Source organism: Lutra lutra, chromosome 17 (assembly GCF_902655055.1).
Source record: "Lutra lutra chromosome 17, mLutLut1.2, whole genome shotgun sequence".
NCBI classification, from domain to species: domain Eukaryota; kingdom Metazoa; phylum Chordata; class Mammalia; order Carnivora; family Mustelidae; genus Lutra; species Lutra lutra.
Genome location: NC_062294.1, coordinates 43,122,536 through 43,138,533, shown reverse-complemented (window position 1 = coordinate 43,138,533; position 15,998 = coordinate 43,122,536). Strand labels below are relative to the sequence as shown.

At 51.6% G+C, this 15,998-nt stretch overlaps 2 protein-coding genes across 2 annotated transcripts; both read right to left on the bottom strand.

Moving 5' to 3' along the window:
* Positions 1–7,431: 7,431 nt before the first annotated feature.
* Positions 7,432–8,954, bottom strand: FFAR3 (free fatty acid receptor 3). The gene is made up of 2 exons (XM_047709612.1): positions 8,796–8,954; positions 7,432–8,552 (listed from the first exon to the last, which is right to left on the bottom strand). The coding sequence occupies exon 2, from the start codon at positions 8,539–8,541 to the stop codon at positions 7,570–7,572; it is 972 nt and encodes a 323-aa protein (XP_047565568.1). The 5' UTR covers positions 8,542–8,552; positions 8,796–8,954; the 3' UTR covers positions 7,432–7,569.
* A 3,356-nt stretch (positions 8,955–12,310) lies between these two features.
* On the bottom strand, positions 12,311–13,450 carry FFAR1 (free fatty acid receptor 1). Its single transcript, XM_047709614.1, has one exon. The coding sequence runs from the start codon at positions 13,356–13,358 to the stop codon at positions 12,459–12,461; it is 900 nt and encodes a 299-aa protein (XP_047565570.1). The 5' UTR covers positions 13,359–13,450; the 3' UTR covers positions 12,311–12,458.
* Between the last annotated feature and the right edge of the window lie 2,548 nt (positions 13,451–15,998).

Below are 15,998 nucleotides of genomic sequence, written 5' to 3'. Positions count from 1 at the left end.
ATCAAGTTATAGAATACTTCCATCCCTCTCAAGTACCACTCGGGCATCTTCCCCTTCCCTCCCATCCCTGGTTCCTGGTGACCATTCATCTGCTTTCTGTCAGTGTAGGGTTCTGGTACCAATTCTAACCAGGAGTGGGACTGCCCCCCACCCCACACCACCAAGCAATTCTCTGGACACTAGCTGGGTGTCTTGTGATTCGACTGAATACTGACGCTGTCTCCCTAGAGGTAATGTCACGTTCCACAGGTTAGGGGGCTTAGTCCTAGAAGACTACCCTCCCCCGCCGGTCCTTCCCCCACCATCCCACCTGTCCCATGCCCCACCATCACTCAAGACACCAATTGCTGGTCCAGCTTGTCCACTTCTGCTTCTGACCCGTTGGCTGCAGATTGGAGGTTCCCACGATCCCCTTCTAGGGTCCAATTAATTTGCTAGAGTGGCTCGCAGAACTCACAGAAACATTTTACTTGCTAGATACCCATCTATTGTAAAAGGCTATAACTCAGGAATAGCTGGATGGAAGAGACACACAGGGCAAGCGATGGGATGGGGAAGGGCTGCAGAGCTTCCATGCCCTCTCCTAGCATGCTGCTCTCCCCAAATCTCGACGTATTCACCAACTGGAAGCACCCCAGTTGCAGTTCTGCACCCCACCCTTTTGAGTTAATATGGAGGCTTCATTACCGAGGCAGATTGATGAAATCACTAGCCACTGGGATTGATTCAGCCTCTAGCCCCTGTTCCTCCTCCAACCCTCTGATCCCTCAGCTGGTCCCGCTGGCAGCCAGTCCCCATCCTTAAGTGGGGATCCAACAGTCACCTCAGTATAACAAAAGACCCCTTTGTCACTCTCATCACTTAGAAAATCCCAAGGGTTTTAGGAGCTCTATGGCAGGAATGGGCCGCCGAGCAACCAGGACCCTTGGCTGAAGACCAAATCTATTTGTTATTATAAATCGCAGTATCAGAGTCAGAGGCTACATACTGTTACCTAGGTCAGCAGTTCATTACTTTTATTCCCTGGAGGTATTCTGTTGCATGGCTACATCACAGTTTTTAAATTTGTTCTCTCCTGATGGACACCTGCACCATTTTCCATTTGGGGCTATGGTGATTAAAGCCGCTATGAATATTTGTGTACCGTCTGTGTGCACAGGGTTGCTCTCATCCTCCCGAGTAACACCTGGGAGGACATTGCTGCGTTGTGAGGTCACAAGTAATGCCTCCAAAGCCTGTGTTTTTCTCTTCTCTTTTCCCAGATCCTGGCCTGATGCCTTATCAGGCTGGCTAGGGTATGGTGGGAGGGCATGCAACAGCAGGAACACTTGTCAGCACCCTCAACCAGGGCCCAAGCTTGCTGGCCTGTTTGTTCAGTCCACTCTGCAGTGAACTTTCCCGTTTATGTGTTCTCCAGCTGACCTTTTGAGTCACAGCATATAATTTGATGGTTTTCCAGAGGATGAGCAAATAAGGAGTTATTCCGAAAGAGGTTTCTAGGGTGTCAGAAAGATGAGGGTTGTGCTCTGAGCACTGAGAACCACTAGGCAACAATTATTAGAAGGGGGGGCAGGGACAAGGTAAGCCACAAACTCCTAACCATGCACACACATTGTTAAGTGGTGAATTAGGGATCCAGGAAGACACCTTGTCATCGTCATGTAGCCATTATGTGTGTGACAGTGACTCCACAGGCAAGAAGACTGCGTAGCTCTCCTGTTTCTAAGAACACTGAGGATATCGTTCATGATCCCCCCACCCCATGCAACCCTCTCTTGTTTCCATGGCAATCTGTGTCCCATAACAAGCATGGGAATTTTTATCAATAAAAGGAGAGCTGCTTGCAACCCAGACTATCAGTCAGATGATATTCAGCCTCAGAAAAAGGTCCCATTCAGTAGGTTTGGGTTTTTTGTCTTGTAATGCTGTGTCCTCACAGACCCAGCCAATCAGCTCTCATAAGCCTTCGAATGAGGGGAGTCCCAACATCGTGGTACAAGAGCCGCTTGTTGGGATCCATAAGAAATTCCCTTGAGTCCAGCTCTGATATGTAAGATAAACACTAGGATTTCATAGTTCCTCCAAAGTAAATAGTCAGAATTTAGAAATTCCAGGATTGTTAAACAAGTTAGAAGATGAGAAGACGTCACCAAGTGGATTCTAGTAGGACATAGGATGTTTAGAGTCTGGTTTAGAGAGAGGCTTATCTGTTACAGTTAAGATGCATTTGCCACGAGTTAGAGAGACTCTCTGGCTAATAGTGAGTCAGCTATAGGAGTGTTTATTGACAATGAGTGTGGAGGTAGGGGTCCCAGCTCAACAAGGCCTTTTTATCCTTCTCTTTTGCCACCCCTAGCTTGTTAGCTTCCTTTCTCAAGTTTGTGGCCTTATGGCCCCCTAATAGCTGCCATAGCTCTAAGTATCACATCTTCATGTAAAAGTTTCCAAACCAGGAAGGGGGAGGGCAGCTCCTCACACAGCTATCTCTTTCAGTATGGAGAAAAATCTTTCCCAGACATCCTCCTTTCCCTGCAGACTTCTTATCTTTTGCCGTCTAGAATTGGGTCACTGTGTGTACATTCTGAGAGCAGTCACCAATAAAGGGGAATGATATCGTCGTGATTAGTGCCAATTACAATTTAATGCTGGAACTGGGGGTTTTGCACCAGGGGACGGTTGGTTGATTTGGTTGTCTAAATTCAGTGAAATGAGTCTAAATTCCGCGAAATCACCTCCCTTCCAAAAACATTTCTGGACCCCATTTCCTCTTCTGCAACATTTTCTCTCCCCTTGCTCCATGCTTCCATGGTTGGGAGGGGGGCGGTGAGCTCTGTGCACCATCCCATGCCCACCCACTTTCTCAGACTTCATTTCTTCTCTCCCATTCTTTTCTGGAATGTGATCCCAGCATCCTTTTCCCAGATTGCTGGCCGGCATATTGGTGCCTTGATCTCCGGCCATTCAAATGGTTTTTCAGAACTGGCCTTAAAGGGAAATCAGCAGGCTTCTCATAGACTCTGCAGTTTTAAGGGCTGCAACTACCTATATTGCCTTAGGTTCTTTTTTTTTTTAATGGGAGAGGTCATATCAGAGAGAGGAAGGTAAAAAGTTGAGCACTTTCTCACACTATTTCACTTTATTTTTTTCCTCCACAGCAGACTCTGTGTCCCACTTATTGCTCATCTCCCGGAATACATGGCCCGAGGTCTTCCACATTCTCTTACCTTTATTGCTGCTCTGTTTCCTGCTTTGGGATGAGTTTTGCAACCAGTCCAAAGCTTCTTGCTCACCCCCGTCTGTCCTTCACCTCCTTTCTTGCTCCCCCAACCCTGACCAGCACCCAGCTGAGGCAGACTGACCTCTCGGCCCTGCATCACAGCTTCCTTTTACCCTGCCAGGCACGTTCACTGGCTGAGAGGCTGCTTGCTAGAACAGCGAAAGGCTCTGGTCACAGGTGGTGTCTTCAACTTAGGAAAAGACAGCAAGTCAGCCTGCCTCACCATACCATTTTCCCTCTGCTTTCCTGCCTGCCCCCTGCCCTCCTCTGATGGGCACTGGTCTACAGAGAGTTTGAACTTGTAGCACAACCCTGCAACACTCACGGCCATCAGCCAAGCTGTACTTAACTGCCTCTGCCCTTCTCTCTCTCTTTTTTTCTTTAAAGATTAGTTAGTTAGTTAGTTAGTTATTTGAGAGGGAGAGAGAGAAAGCACGAGCACAGCAGGGGGAGTGGAGGGCAGAGGGAGAGGGAGAAGCAGACTCTCCGCTGAGCAAGGAGCCTGATGTGGGACTCGATCCCAGAACCCTGAGATCATGACCTGAGTCGAAGGCAATTACTTAGCCGACTGAGCCACCCCAGCTCCCCTCTCTGCCAGTTTCTTAATGACTTTGTGAATAGCCTCCCTCGGTTCCTGGTGCACTTGGAAATTTAAAACTTCTGGCTTCCTCTCTGTTCCCTATATGCTGAGACCTGACCTGTGGCCCAGAGAACCTGTGGCAGGGATGGGTCATATCTGTCCTTCCTCTCCTCCTTCTGGGTTGTGCTGCAGGGGGACTCTTCCTACTAGGAAAGGAAATCTCCTCCTCCATCATGGCCATCAATGAGTTCCTTTTGTAAACCTTGAAGAACTTGTTTTTTTAATTAACAAAATTATATTGCTGATAACCCTTACTTCCTAAAATCCCACTGTCAGAAAATTGGCTGTTTGAAATCCGGTTGGTGAAGAACTGAACATCCCCCTTGCTGCTCCGAGAGTCAGAGCAGGAGCATGTGACACCGAGAAGCAGTCCAGCTTTTCAACTCCCAGAGCTTCAGAACAAGGGTTTTCAGACACAGAATTCTGCCTTTACCTTTTCTTCATATTTTCCAGAAGAACAGGACCCAGAGTCCACTTCTCAGCCCGGACCTGACATTGAGCTCTTTGCAAACAGGTGTCTTTTTTTTTTTTTTTTAAGATTTTATTTATTTATTTGTCAGAGAGAGAGAGAGAGCGAGCACAGGCAGACAGAGTGGCAGGCAGAGGCAGAGGGAGAAGCAGGCTCCCCACAGAACAAGGAGCCCGATGTGGGACTCGATCCCAGGACGCTGGGATCATGACCTGAGCCGAAGGCAGCGGCTTAACCAACTGAGCCACCCAGGCGTCCCTGCAAACAGGTGTCTTTGCGCTGAGCTTGTCAAGCACTGCTTCACTAAAAGTTCACCCAAATATTCCCCTCACCCCAAATCCTAAAATACCCCTGTCTCTTCTCTGGTGAGGCGCCCATGCTTCCTCTGGAATGTGGTCTCCTTTGCTCCGGCAGCCTAGTAAACATCACTTCATTGGGCTACAGTTGCATGAGATGGGCCTTATCACTCTGTGAGGTAAAACCACTTCTCTAGCTCGTGCATCCTCAGCAGGGCCAACACTGTCCCCCAAAGAGGGGAAAATGAACCTCAGGGGAGCAATGGTTTGTGGCCTTCCAAACGGCCGTACCCATAAACAGGTATCTAGTGTGTGTGTTGTATTAAAATTTAAAGGGCAGTGCAGAAGAAGGTGATGAATAGGAAGAAATACCCAACAAGGCTCCTTGAGGGGATGGAGACACAAAAAAGTTTGGGCAACAGTGCTTTAGCTAAATACCGAGTAGCTTTTGGTGTCCGCTGTGCATTGGATGCCCGCTTACTGGCTTTCTGTTGTAGCTAGAATTGAGTTCTTCTGACCTCTGTCTTCAGAGAGCCAACCTGGTTTGACCTCTTCCAGCATCTAGAATTTCCACTTCACCCATGGGGAGCTCTCACCTGCTTGCTCGGCCAGCTGGTGAGAGAGCACAGTGCTCGTCATGCACATAGACACTCCCATGCCACCTGTCTGTTGTCCCATTTCTCTGCCTGGACAGGCACAGGGCAACAGTCGCAGAAGACACCTGCCATTCCCTGAGCACCCCTGTCCCTTGGCTTCCGCAAGATATGGAAAATGCCACCACAGTCCCCTCACCATGGCCCAGACAACTACCCAGCCTCTGATGACTTTTCACTCTCCCCACCCCTAGCCTTTTGCTTATACGGACTGGGAAGGGGTTAATGCTGGGGGATAGTTGGAAGCCCTAAAGCCCTCAAAGCTGCGTCTTCTTCCTCACTGTAAACCCTGGGAGAGGAGTCAGGTTCCTGTTCTTTGTGGCTCTCTCTAGAACACGGGATTTCCAATTCCTTTTTGTTCTGAGTTGGGTCCTTGTTACCAATTCTGGAGTCACAGGACTCCATGTCAACCTTTGTTCCCTATCTGAACCATGTAGACTCATGTTTTTATTAAGTTCTTGGCTGTCACCAGGGCTGAGTGCCTTGGGACAGAAGATGAGTCACAGTCAGAGAGACAGCACATGCCTCCATCTCGGCGCTGAGATGATGTCTCTCCCCTTCCATCTGAAACCCGGCCCTGCACCCACAGCCAGCCGTGGTTCTCCAGTGACCTTCACCCCAGGAGAAAAGCAGATGCTAAAGACGTTCATATTAAAAGCCCTTGCAGTTCTCAGCCCAGCCAGCTGCACACAGTAGGTACACAACAAATGTTTTTGAACTAGAGCAGAGTGAGTACAAACAGGTGCCCATGTTGTTCTGGTCGCCTTGCTGGTAGAGGAGGCTCTAACCCACGCTTTCTCATGCACCACCCCTCAGTAGGAAAGGAAAGCTTACTAAATGGTCCCATCTTGATAAAAATAGCTCTTAAGAACATACATCTGTCTTTGAAGTCAACTGTGCTGACTGATAAGCTTTGTTTTTTCGAGTGGGTTTCTAATAATGAGGGAAGAGGACTTAGCAACAGCCAAGCTGCTTTGCATGTCGTTCCAGTTGTCCTCATGGCCTGTTTACATCTGTCCTGGGCAGACTGTCTTGCTGGCTCTGGAAGCCAGACTCAGCCCCCTCTCTGCAGATGACACACAGCTGGAGGCAGAAGAGGAGAGTGGGTGAGGGACATGGGAGTCGGGGTCAGCTAATTCTGGCCTCCAGGCCTGCTGCAATCACTTACAGACTGTAGGATCTCAGGTAGGAGATTTCAGCTTCTTGGCCCATCCCTTCACCTGCAAAGTGGGAATAATCTCATAGTATCTTCTGTGGTTGGTGAGAGGATGGAAGAAGCTAGTGGGTGAGGCCAAGTCCTTCCCATAGAGTAGCTGTTACTTTTATTCCTCCGACACAGATCCTCTCCTGACATCTAGGGATTTTAGCTCTTTTCCTTCGGAGTCTAGGTGTTTTATGCTTCCATGCACCAATACCATTTGGCCTAGATATACCATAAGAAAAAGACAGGGGCCCTTGGGTGGCGGTTGAGCATCCAACTCTTGATTTCTTGATTTCAGCTCAGGTCATGATCTCAGGGTTGTGAGTTCAAGCCCTGTGTCAGGCTCTGCACTGGGTGTAGAGCCTGCTTGAGATTCTCTCTCTCTCTCTGCACCCCCCAAACCCCACCTGCACATGTATGCCTGTTCTCTCTCTCAAAAAAAAAAAAAAGGAAAGACCATTCTCTTTTACTTGCTGCCAGATTTATTTAGGTAATTTTTCTTCTATTATTTTTCATAAATGTCCCCGAAAATCTGAATTTACTGAACAATGGAAACTTTCTGGAAAAATCCGCATGAGAGCAGGATGCTCCCTCAAGCCTGGGGTTTTGTGTACCCACTCTTGACCTGAGAGTAGGAGCAGCTCTAGAGGGTGGCTTCTTCCCCCTCCTGTCCCAAGCCACCAGGCAGCTCCCTCAGTCCCTGGTCACTGCTCTCAACTCCTCCTTTACTTTCCAAAAAGCACGGGAGCCGCCCTGCTGCCATGGGAGGTCATTTTTCTCCAGAGCACGCTCTCATCCTGACTGTCTCCCAGGGCTCAATCCACAGCTTCAGGGGTGGGGGGGCAGAGGGGGAATGGAAAAGGAGGGCAGTTGGGTAAGGCCGAGAGCTAGGCTTGGGTGAGCATCCTTGAGGAGGCTGGGTGCCTGCTCGGCCCCAGCTGCATCAACCCCTGGCTCCCCCATCTCACTCCCCAGTCCTGCCTGACTCCAGCTAGGAACTGCCTGGCCACTGCCAGAGTCCGCTTCCTGTTCCCTACGTTGGACAGCTCCCATGGCTGCCCCCCTCCTCACCCTTCTTTAGCTTCATGGTGCCCTCCAGCTTCCAAGGGCCCCTGCCCCCCGTCAGCCTTCTCAGCAGCTCGTGGAAGTCAGCCTGGAATCCGGATGATGAGAAGTAGTAGACAAGGGGGTCGACACAGGAATTCAGGGTGCTAAGAAGCAGCACATAACTTCGCCACGCCGGGCTTTCACCCTTGATGTAGCCCACGACATGAGACACGTTGTAGGGCCCGAAGCAGACAAGGAAGTTGAGCAGGGTGGCTGCCACAAGCCCAATCACCCGCCGCTTCCGTCGGTGGTTGGTTCCCCTGCTGAGCACCCACACCAGGCGGCCGTAGCAGTAGCTGGTGATGAGCAGGGGCACCCCAAAAAGGACCACAGCCATCTCCAGCCTGACGGGGAGGAGGACAGCCAGCTGGGCCTCCTCGAATTCCAAGTAGCAAGTGCTGTTCATAGTCTGGCTGTGGGAGGAGTTCCCTGAGAATTCAGTGACATAGACCACGCTGCAGTGAGCGCTGGCCAGGAGCCAGCAGACCCCGCTGACCAGGCTGGCCTGTCCAGGCCTGGGCCGGGCCTTGTACCATAGTGGGTAGGCCACGCTCAGGAAGCGCTCAATGCTTACAGTTGTGAGGAAGAGGGAGGTCAGGTAGATGGTGGTGAAGAAGAGGAATCCAGAGATGGGGCAGAAGACTAAGGGCAGGGGCCAGTGCATGGCACTGGCAGCCTCCACCATGCGGAATGGCAGGAAGAGAAGCAGGAGCAGGTCGGAGAGGGTCAGGTTGAGCAAAAGCACATCCACGGCCACTGGGCGCCGCCGCAGCTTGCCCACGAAGATCACCAGGGCCATCATGTTGAGGGGGAGCCCCACGATGAAGGTGAAGAGGTACACGGAGAAGTAGAGCCAGTGATCACCGGGGAAGAAGGACCATTTCGGACTTGTGCCCATGGTGATGGCCACTGGAGAAAGAGACAGCTAGATGGAGGGGACAGGCTCAGGGGTGGGGGGACTTCATGCCCCATGCCAGCAGCATCTCAACCATTGGCAGGGAACACTGTCTCCCACCCCTCCACGCGGCCCCTTCGTGCCCTCTGATGCTTTCTCCAAAATGGTCAGCCTGCCTGTCTTCCTGGTCGTACCCTATTCCCTGTCCCTTTCCACCAAGGGGCCCCCTCTCAAGCCCTTCAGGGCCCCATGCTTACCTGCTTATTTGAGAACTCAGCTGCTCTGCGCCCAGATCTTTGCCAGCTTCTGGAGAACAGTGTAAGTTAGCTATTATCTGGCAGAACTGATAAAGACCCGTGACATCATTCACCATTGAGCAATCGCACAAAAGATGCGTTTAGCTCCTTTATCAGCTCCAGCCAATATGCAAAATGAGGAGCAAATTCCACTACTCTGTGCCTTGCTCTCAGGCTGTCTCGGAGGGGATGCCTGAGACTACCCTGAGCCAATCTCATCTTCCCCTCTCGGATCCCCCACTTGATTCTTATCTGCTTCTCTGGAAAGGCAGCCATCTAATTTGCCTTATAAGGACAGGCAGCCTAAGGCAGTGATGGAGAGCCTGAGGATCTGGAGCCAGTGGCCTGGCTGTGCTGTCGGCTCTGTCACTGACTCTGTGATTTCGGGCAAGTGACCTAAACTCTGTCTCCGCTTCTCCATCTGCAAAGGAGGGACCATCCCAGTACCAATTTCATAGGGTTGTCGTTAGATGAGAGCATTAATATGTCAAGGGCTGAGAAGGGAACCTGGCGTGTGGTGGTAGGTACCTAACAGATGGTGGCTGCCATCATCCTGGTCACTGGTGTGGGCTTGTCTCCGGGGTGATGGTAATAACGAGAAGACTAATGATGGTAATGATGATTTAGGGGTCACATAATCAGTAGCAGACACTCTGCCCTTGAGGGCATCGCCGTTCTGTCTTCAGGCTCCTCGGTGGGGAAGTGACTCACTCCAGGCAACGCAGCTTGTTAAGGATCACCCCTGGGGTTCAAACCCCAGTTCTGTCTGACTTCAGAGGTTATGGGTTTATTCATTCAAATATTTATGGAGTACAGTGAGATAACCCTTTTATGCCCGCTGGAATGGCTATAGGCAAAAAATCGGACAAGGCCAGATGGTTGGCAGGAGGTTAAGGAGTGGGAATCCTCTCATACGTTGCTGGTAAGAATATGAAATGGTAGAGTGACCTTGGAAAGCAGTTTCTTAAAACAGTTAATATCAGTTTACTGTGTGATCCAGCTCCACCATCCGTATCTGCTTCAGCAGTGTTCACAGCAGTGTTCAGCATTATTCATATTAGCCAGAAAGTAGGAAACCACCCCCCTGCCACCGGTGGTCTATCCGCTGCTGAAAGGATGGATCGTGGCCTGTCCCTGTCCCTACGATGGGATACTATTTGCCTGTAAGATGGAATGAAGTACCTATGAGTACTATAACCGCAAAAACATGCCAAGTGAAACAAGTGGACATAAAAGGCCATACACTGTATGCTTCCACTATATGAAATGTCCAGAATGGGCCAATTTGTATCTGTAGAAAATAGATTACTCGTCCTGGGGACTTAGGGGGATTTACTATAAATGACCAGGACGGGGTCTTACTGGGCAGATGAAAATGTTCTAAACTGGATGAAAGTGAGAGTTGCCTACCTTAGTAAATTTGCTGAAAAGCATTGACTTGTACACTTAAAATGGGTGAATTTTATGAGGTATCGATTTTATCTCAAATAAGTTGAAAATAGTTTTTGCTGTCGTGGGTTTCATGGGAGTGAGATCTCGGGGAATGGAGTGGTCAGAGGGTAATAAAACCTCAGTGGCACAAAGGCAGAGAGCCATGGTGGAAGCACTTAAGGCAAACAGAATGACAGGTGCATGGGCTGACCTGCTGGGAGAACACGTAGGAGCCTTCGGGCTTAAAGAGCAAGGGTCATGAGGGTGCTGGTGGCAGATCACATGGGGCTTCAGGGACCCTAAATTCCACCCTTAGAAGGAGCAGGTACAATTCTCCAGAAGAAGTGGTCCAGAAGCAGCAGGTGCTCCCGAGCAGTGGGAGAGAGAGCGGTCCCTGGATTTCTGGGAGGAGGGGAGTGAGGCCACTTGGGCTAGAGGTCAGCTTACACTGAAATTCGTTGGTCTCACCACTGTGCAGGGAATAAACTTGTTTCTCACTTCTGCAGAGCCTCAGGCAAGTTTCATAACTTCTCTGGTCTGTTTTAGTTATACAACAGGAAATAACATTTTCCTTGGAAGGTTATTGTGAACATTCATTCATGCAGTAAACATTGAATGAAAGCCTGCTATGTGCCAAGCTCCCCTCTAGGTGCTGGGAATATATTCAGCAAATAAAATGCCTTGCCCTCGTGGACATCTATGCATAAAAAGAAATAGCTTGTATAAACTGGTTCGTGCATGCCGGGTACATAGCTAGCCTTCCTGTGTCTTATATGTCCGTGGCATTATCGTCTTTAAAGGAACAAGTCTGTTTCCTGCACCTCGCCTCATCAGAGCAGATGCCCAGATGTTTGTCTCCTCCATGGCCACTCTCCTCTACCCACTCTCTCACAGGTTGAGGGTGCCACCGTTCACCTTTGCAAAGTGGACCACAAGGACAGGCGTTTACCCTGATACCCAGTTTTTCAAATGTCCCTGCCCTTTGGAGGTCCTGCCTTGAAGTATCGCATCCCACATCCACCCTTTCCTTGCTGTAGGGCCTTGGGAACATTTCTTTTTTTTTTTTTAATTTTTTTTTAATAAACATATAATGTATTATTAGCCCCAGGGGTACAGGTCTGCGAATCACCAGGTTTACACACTTCATAGCACTCCCCATATCACATACCCTCCCCAATGTCCATAACCCCACCACCCTCTCCCTACCCCCCTCCCCCTGTCACCCTCACTTTGTTTTGTGACAGTAAGAGTCTCTTATGGTTTGTCATTGGGAACATTTCTTAACCTGCAAAATGAAGATGGTGGTAATACTTGTTCCAGGACTGTAGCTAACTTACATAGTGCCTCTGTACAAATGAGGAAAAGGCGTCCCCCTCCAGGTGGCAGCACCCTCCACCAGGGTGCACTGCTTGAGGAGTAAGCGGTATCTTTGTTCAGATTAGAATAACATATCCTTTCCTTTGGATGGAAACAGCCCCATGCCAGGCACATGGCTTGGTGAGCAAAGCTCAGGTTAGAGTTTGATCAATGTTTGCCCCTCTGCCTGGCACGCTTGTGCAGTGAACCACCTGCCCATGTGTACAGCAGCTGCATGGCCATATCAAAGGATTGTGTGAAATGGGACACTTTTAAAGTGCTCGATATGGTGACTGTCAAGTCTCAGAGACTCTGCGTTTGTTCATGACTATTTCTGGTGTTGCTAGTATTTTTTCTCCCTGCTGAGGCAGCTTTTCCTATCAACTTCCCATTCACAGTTCGAATGGTGCCCTCTTGTGAGTTCCAGATGGTATAACAGCATCAGTATCTTGCTCCTGCGTCGTCTCTTACTGGGAAATTAAACTGTTCTTTCCAAGGAAATATTTTGGGAGTAGCGTCTCCCAAAGTGTGTCATCAGAGTGGCATTTCCTCTATATTGGAAGAAAACTTCCGTAGCACTGGCAGGTGGGGCACGAGGAGAAAAGGGACAGGCAGAGGTAGGGAGTCATGCTGATGTGTACAGAGGCAAGCTTACCTTCTTGCTGTGACCTAGCTCCGGACCTCCGTTCTGCCCTCCGGCTGGGATGCAGTCTTCTGGCAGGTTCAGTTCTTTCCGTAAGCAGGCCACGCTGCCCTGCAGTTTCTTTTGCTCTGGGCTCCAGGGGCCCAGACAAGCAACCAGCTCTCTTCCATGCCCCTTCTCCCCAGCAGGGGCTACTACTTCTGGGATGTCCCTCCTTTTGTTCTTGCCACACTTGTCACCCTCCCGGTAGCCCCTCCCAAGTAGCCAGTCACCAGCGGGTTGAGCACCACACTCCAAGCCCCTGTGATGAGCCCCAGTTTCCGCCAGCAGCCTCCCATGTTGGGTCGCAGGAAGCCAGCCACATTGGAGGCATTGTAAGGTCCTAAGCAGAGCAGCAGTGTGAGCAGGGCCCCACCAGCCACCCAGGCTGCCCTTAGCTTCCGTCTGTGGCTCAGGCCTGAGCGGACCAGTGCCCGAAGGCAACCCACATAACAGAAGGCTGTAATGCTCAGGGGCAGGAAGAAGAGCAGGAGAGAGAGGCTGAGGCGAGCGGGGCCTGCTGAGGCTGGGTCCCAGGCCTCCAAGCAGACTGGAGAGCCATTGACTGGTGTGTTGATGCCCAGGGAGCTGGTGGTATTGTCCATCCAGCCTCCCGGAGCCTCCAACCCAAACACCAGCCCCAGGTGACAGAGGACAAGGGCCCATATGGCCGCACACACCCCCCAGGAGTAGCACGGTCTCCGGGCAGCTTGGTAGCCCAGGGGGAAAGCAGCCCCTAGGTAGCGGCCGACGCTCAGGGCAGCCAGGAAGCCCCCACCGGCATAGAGTGGAGCAAAGTGGGCAAGAGCAAAGGCAGGACAGAGTGGGGCCGGCAGAGGCCAGGCACCCAAGGCCAGGGCCTCCACTGCCTTCAGGGGCAGAGAGGCTGCCAGCAAGAGGTCCGAGCAGCCCAGATGGAGGGCATAGACAAGGCTAGGGGTGAGGCGGAGCCGGGCATGGGACACGGCACCCGCAATGGCCAGGGCATTGAGTGGGAAGCCCAGCGCAAAGGCAGCCGCATAGAGGGCAAAGGAGAGCTGCGGGGGCAGGTCCATGGGGCCAGGGCTGGCCTCCACGCTCCTGAGCTCTACTTCCTCCCCACCCTTGGATAGGCCTGGGGCGAGGTGAGGGGTGGTGCTCAGGGGTTCCTGGGGTCACACACTGCTCAGGGTGTTAGAAGTCATCTAATGGGATGACAACTATCTCAAGCAGAGAGGCCCATGAGGGAGATGGTGCCAGTACGACGGTGAGTCTGGATTCGAAGTGAAGACGGCTCGCCCTCAGTCCTCTACTTCCTTTCCACCATGTCCTCTCTTAAAACACAGTGGAAAGCGTGCACGTCCCATTAGAGGAAAAGCCTCCTGATTTCTGAGACTGGGTAGAGAAAGGGTAGAAAATTAGTACATAGTTGGGCCCCACGGGGTGTGTGTTTTTCCTAGGACAGGAAGTTAGAGTCCTGTGTCCACTCCCCTCCCCCAATTCCCTGGGAAGGGAAGCAGCTGCCCCCCTCCTCCCAAAAGGGACGGCTGAGAGTCTGCATAGCAGCCAATGAGGGTTGCAGGCAACTCCTAATTGGGGTGGGGGGTGGAGGGAATGTCAGGATTTGGGTAAGGTAGAGGCTGTGGCCAAGGGCAGGCACAGGGGGTGGCAGAGCAGAGCCAGAGGGGAAGCCAGGTCCCATCAGTGCCAAAGGGAATGAGCTTAGCCAACTTCGGGGGCACCCTAAATGGGTAAATGGAGGAGTGTGGGGGAATAATCGCCATGGAGAGAGGAGCCACAGAAAGAGGGACTCACCTCTTGGCATTGCCAGATGTCTCTGAGGCTCAGGAGTCCCCCTGGCCAGGCTGAGGGAGGGTGTCCAGAATGGGCAGTGAGCCGGAAGGGAGAGGAGGGCGGGGCGGCAGGCCATTAGCCCAAGGCATCAGCAGCCTGGGTGAGCAGCTAATGGGGCATCTCGAGCAGGAGCTGAGGCAAGGAGGTGAGGGTCCAAACAGATGATGCAAACACAGGAAGGGGACAGAGTGGCAACAAGGTTTCTTCCCCTAGGCAGCAGGAGGAGTATGTAGCTAGTCCCTTAAAGGAGCAGGGTTGTCAGGGTATGACCAGAGCACAGCTCAATCCCACCCCACCCCAGCCCGTTCAGACCTGCTCTGGCACTGTCTTCTCTCCTCCCGGATGAGCCCATGGGCAGGCCCTGGCTAGTGGGCAGCACTCACTCATAGGTAACAAGCTTGGGTGACCTGCACCATATCCATCTGGTGACTGATGTGGGGATGATGAAGTCATCATTCCAAGGTGTTGCCTCTGCGACAGGCTGTGGGCACGTTTTGGGAGGAGAAGGTTTTCCCTCTCCTCTGCCCTCTGGCTCAGTGACAGTAGTTTCTGACCCTGCCTTCTGGTGCTGACAGGAATGGGGAGGAGGACAGACCAAGGATGGGTCTCCTTTGGTGGCACTAAGGTGCCAGGCTTCTCTCTGGGACACATGGAGGGACACTGAGCAGCTCTCAGTAAAGCATACATGGTGTGAGACTCCAGCTGCCTGCTTAGATTCCTTCTCAGCCTCTCAGAATTTAGCTGTTTACCCCCTACTGGGGTCACCCTGCCTCTCTAGGAAGACCCGACTGGGATTTAAAATGGCCACAGCCTGTCTCTATGATTCTGTCTGTCTCTGACTATGCCTGTGTCTCTCTCTCTCTCTGGACTTTTTTTGGGTGTGTGTGTCAGTCATCAGGCCGCCACATTCTCCCAGATTCCACGTCACCCAGAACGAGATTCGCTAGTGGTTTCCCGAAGTGCTCCCCACCAGGCTTCTGGTGGAGGCAGCAAGGGATTCTCAGCATACCAACCACGGCCTCCAAAGACATGATTGGATCCCTGTTTTCTACTTCATTCGCTCAACTGAGTCTTGGTTGCCTCCCTTCCCTGTCCTACATAGGTGGTCCAGCACCTCCCCTGGGCTGTAGAAGAACTTGCCATCTGTGTTTAGTATTTTATCTTCGGAAACTGACAGAACACAGGAAAAGTCAAAAGAAGGGCCATTTCACCTCCTGTAACAAGCATTTGGAAGAAGAGAAAAGCAGGGTGTGAGGGGAGACCCTGGATCTTCAAGATCTCTGCCTCAGCACCATGCCTCTGCCGGCTCAGGTCTCTGCCCAGTGTCACCTCCGCGGAGGGCCTTCCTTAAACCCTCTCCAGATGGGTCCCTCCCCCCTCCAGTCTATCTTCATCTTACGCTGTGTTTATTCCTAGCATTCATGAGCCTGTGATATCAGATTTGCTGGCTCCTCTGCTGGGATGTTGGTCGGTGAGGCCCAAGATTTCTGTCTGCTTTATCCTCCGCTTGTTGTGTCCATAGTAGGACTCAGTAAGCGAATGAATGGCTGGTTGTCTGGGCCCTGAGAGGACAGGGAGATCTGGGGCCGTGTGGATTGCTGCCTGAATTCTGGAGGCCCTGGCTTCGGAGCTGTCTGAATTCTGTTGGTTGTTGACAGCCACATCTCTCGGTCAGCTGGTCACGGAGTAGGTTAATGTTGGCAGCTGGGCTCGAACAGGAAGGCAGGGCGCCTGCCGGTTGCCAGGGAGCCCGTGCCAGGCCTCACCAGGTTCAGGGCTGCCTCTAGCTCCTTAGAGGGGATCATGCCCTAAAACCTTATGGGTACCCTAGACTAGAGGTTCCCACGATGAGGCTGATGTTG

Excerpts from the sequence above, each read along its gene's own strand:
- FFAR3 (XM_047709612.1), bottom strand. The coding sequence starts at position 8,541 with ATGGGCACAAGTCCGAAATGGTCCTTCTTCCCCGGTGATCACTGGCTC.
- FFAR1 (XM_047709614.1), bottom strand. The coding sequence starts at position 13,358 with ATGGACCTGCCCCCGCAGCTCTCCTTTGCCCTCTATGCGGCTGCCTTT.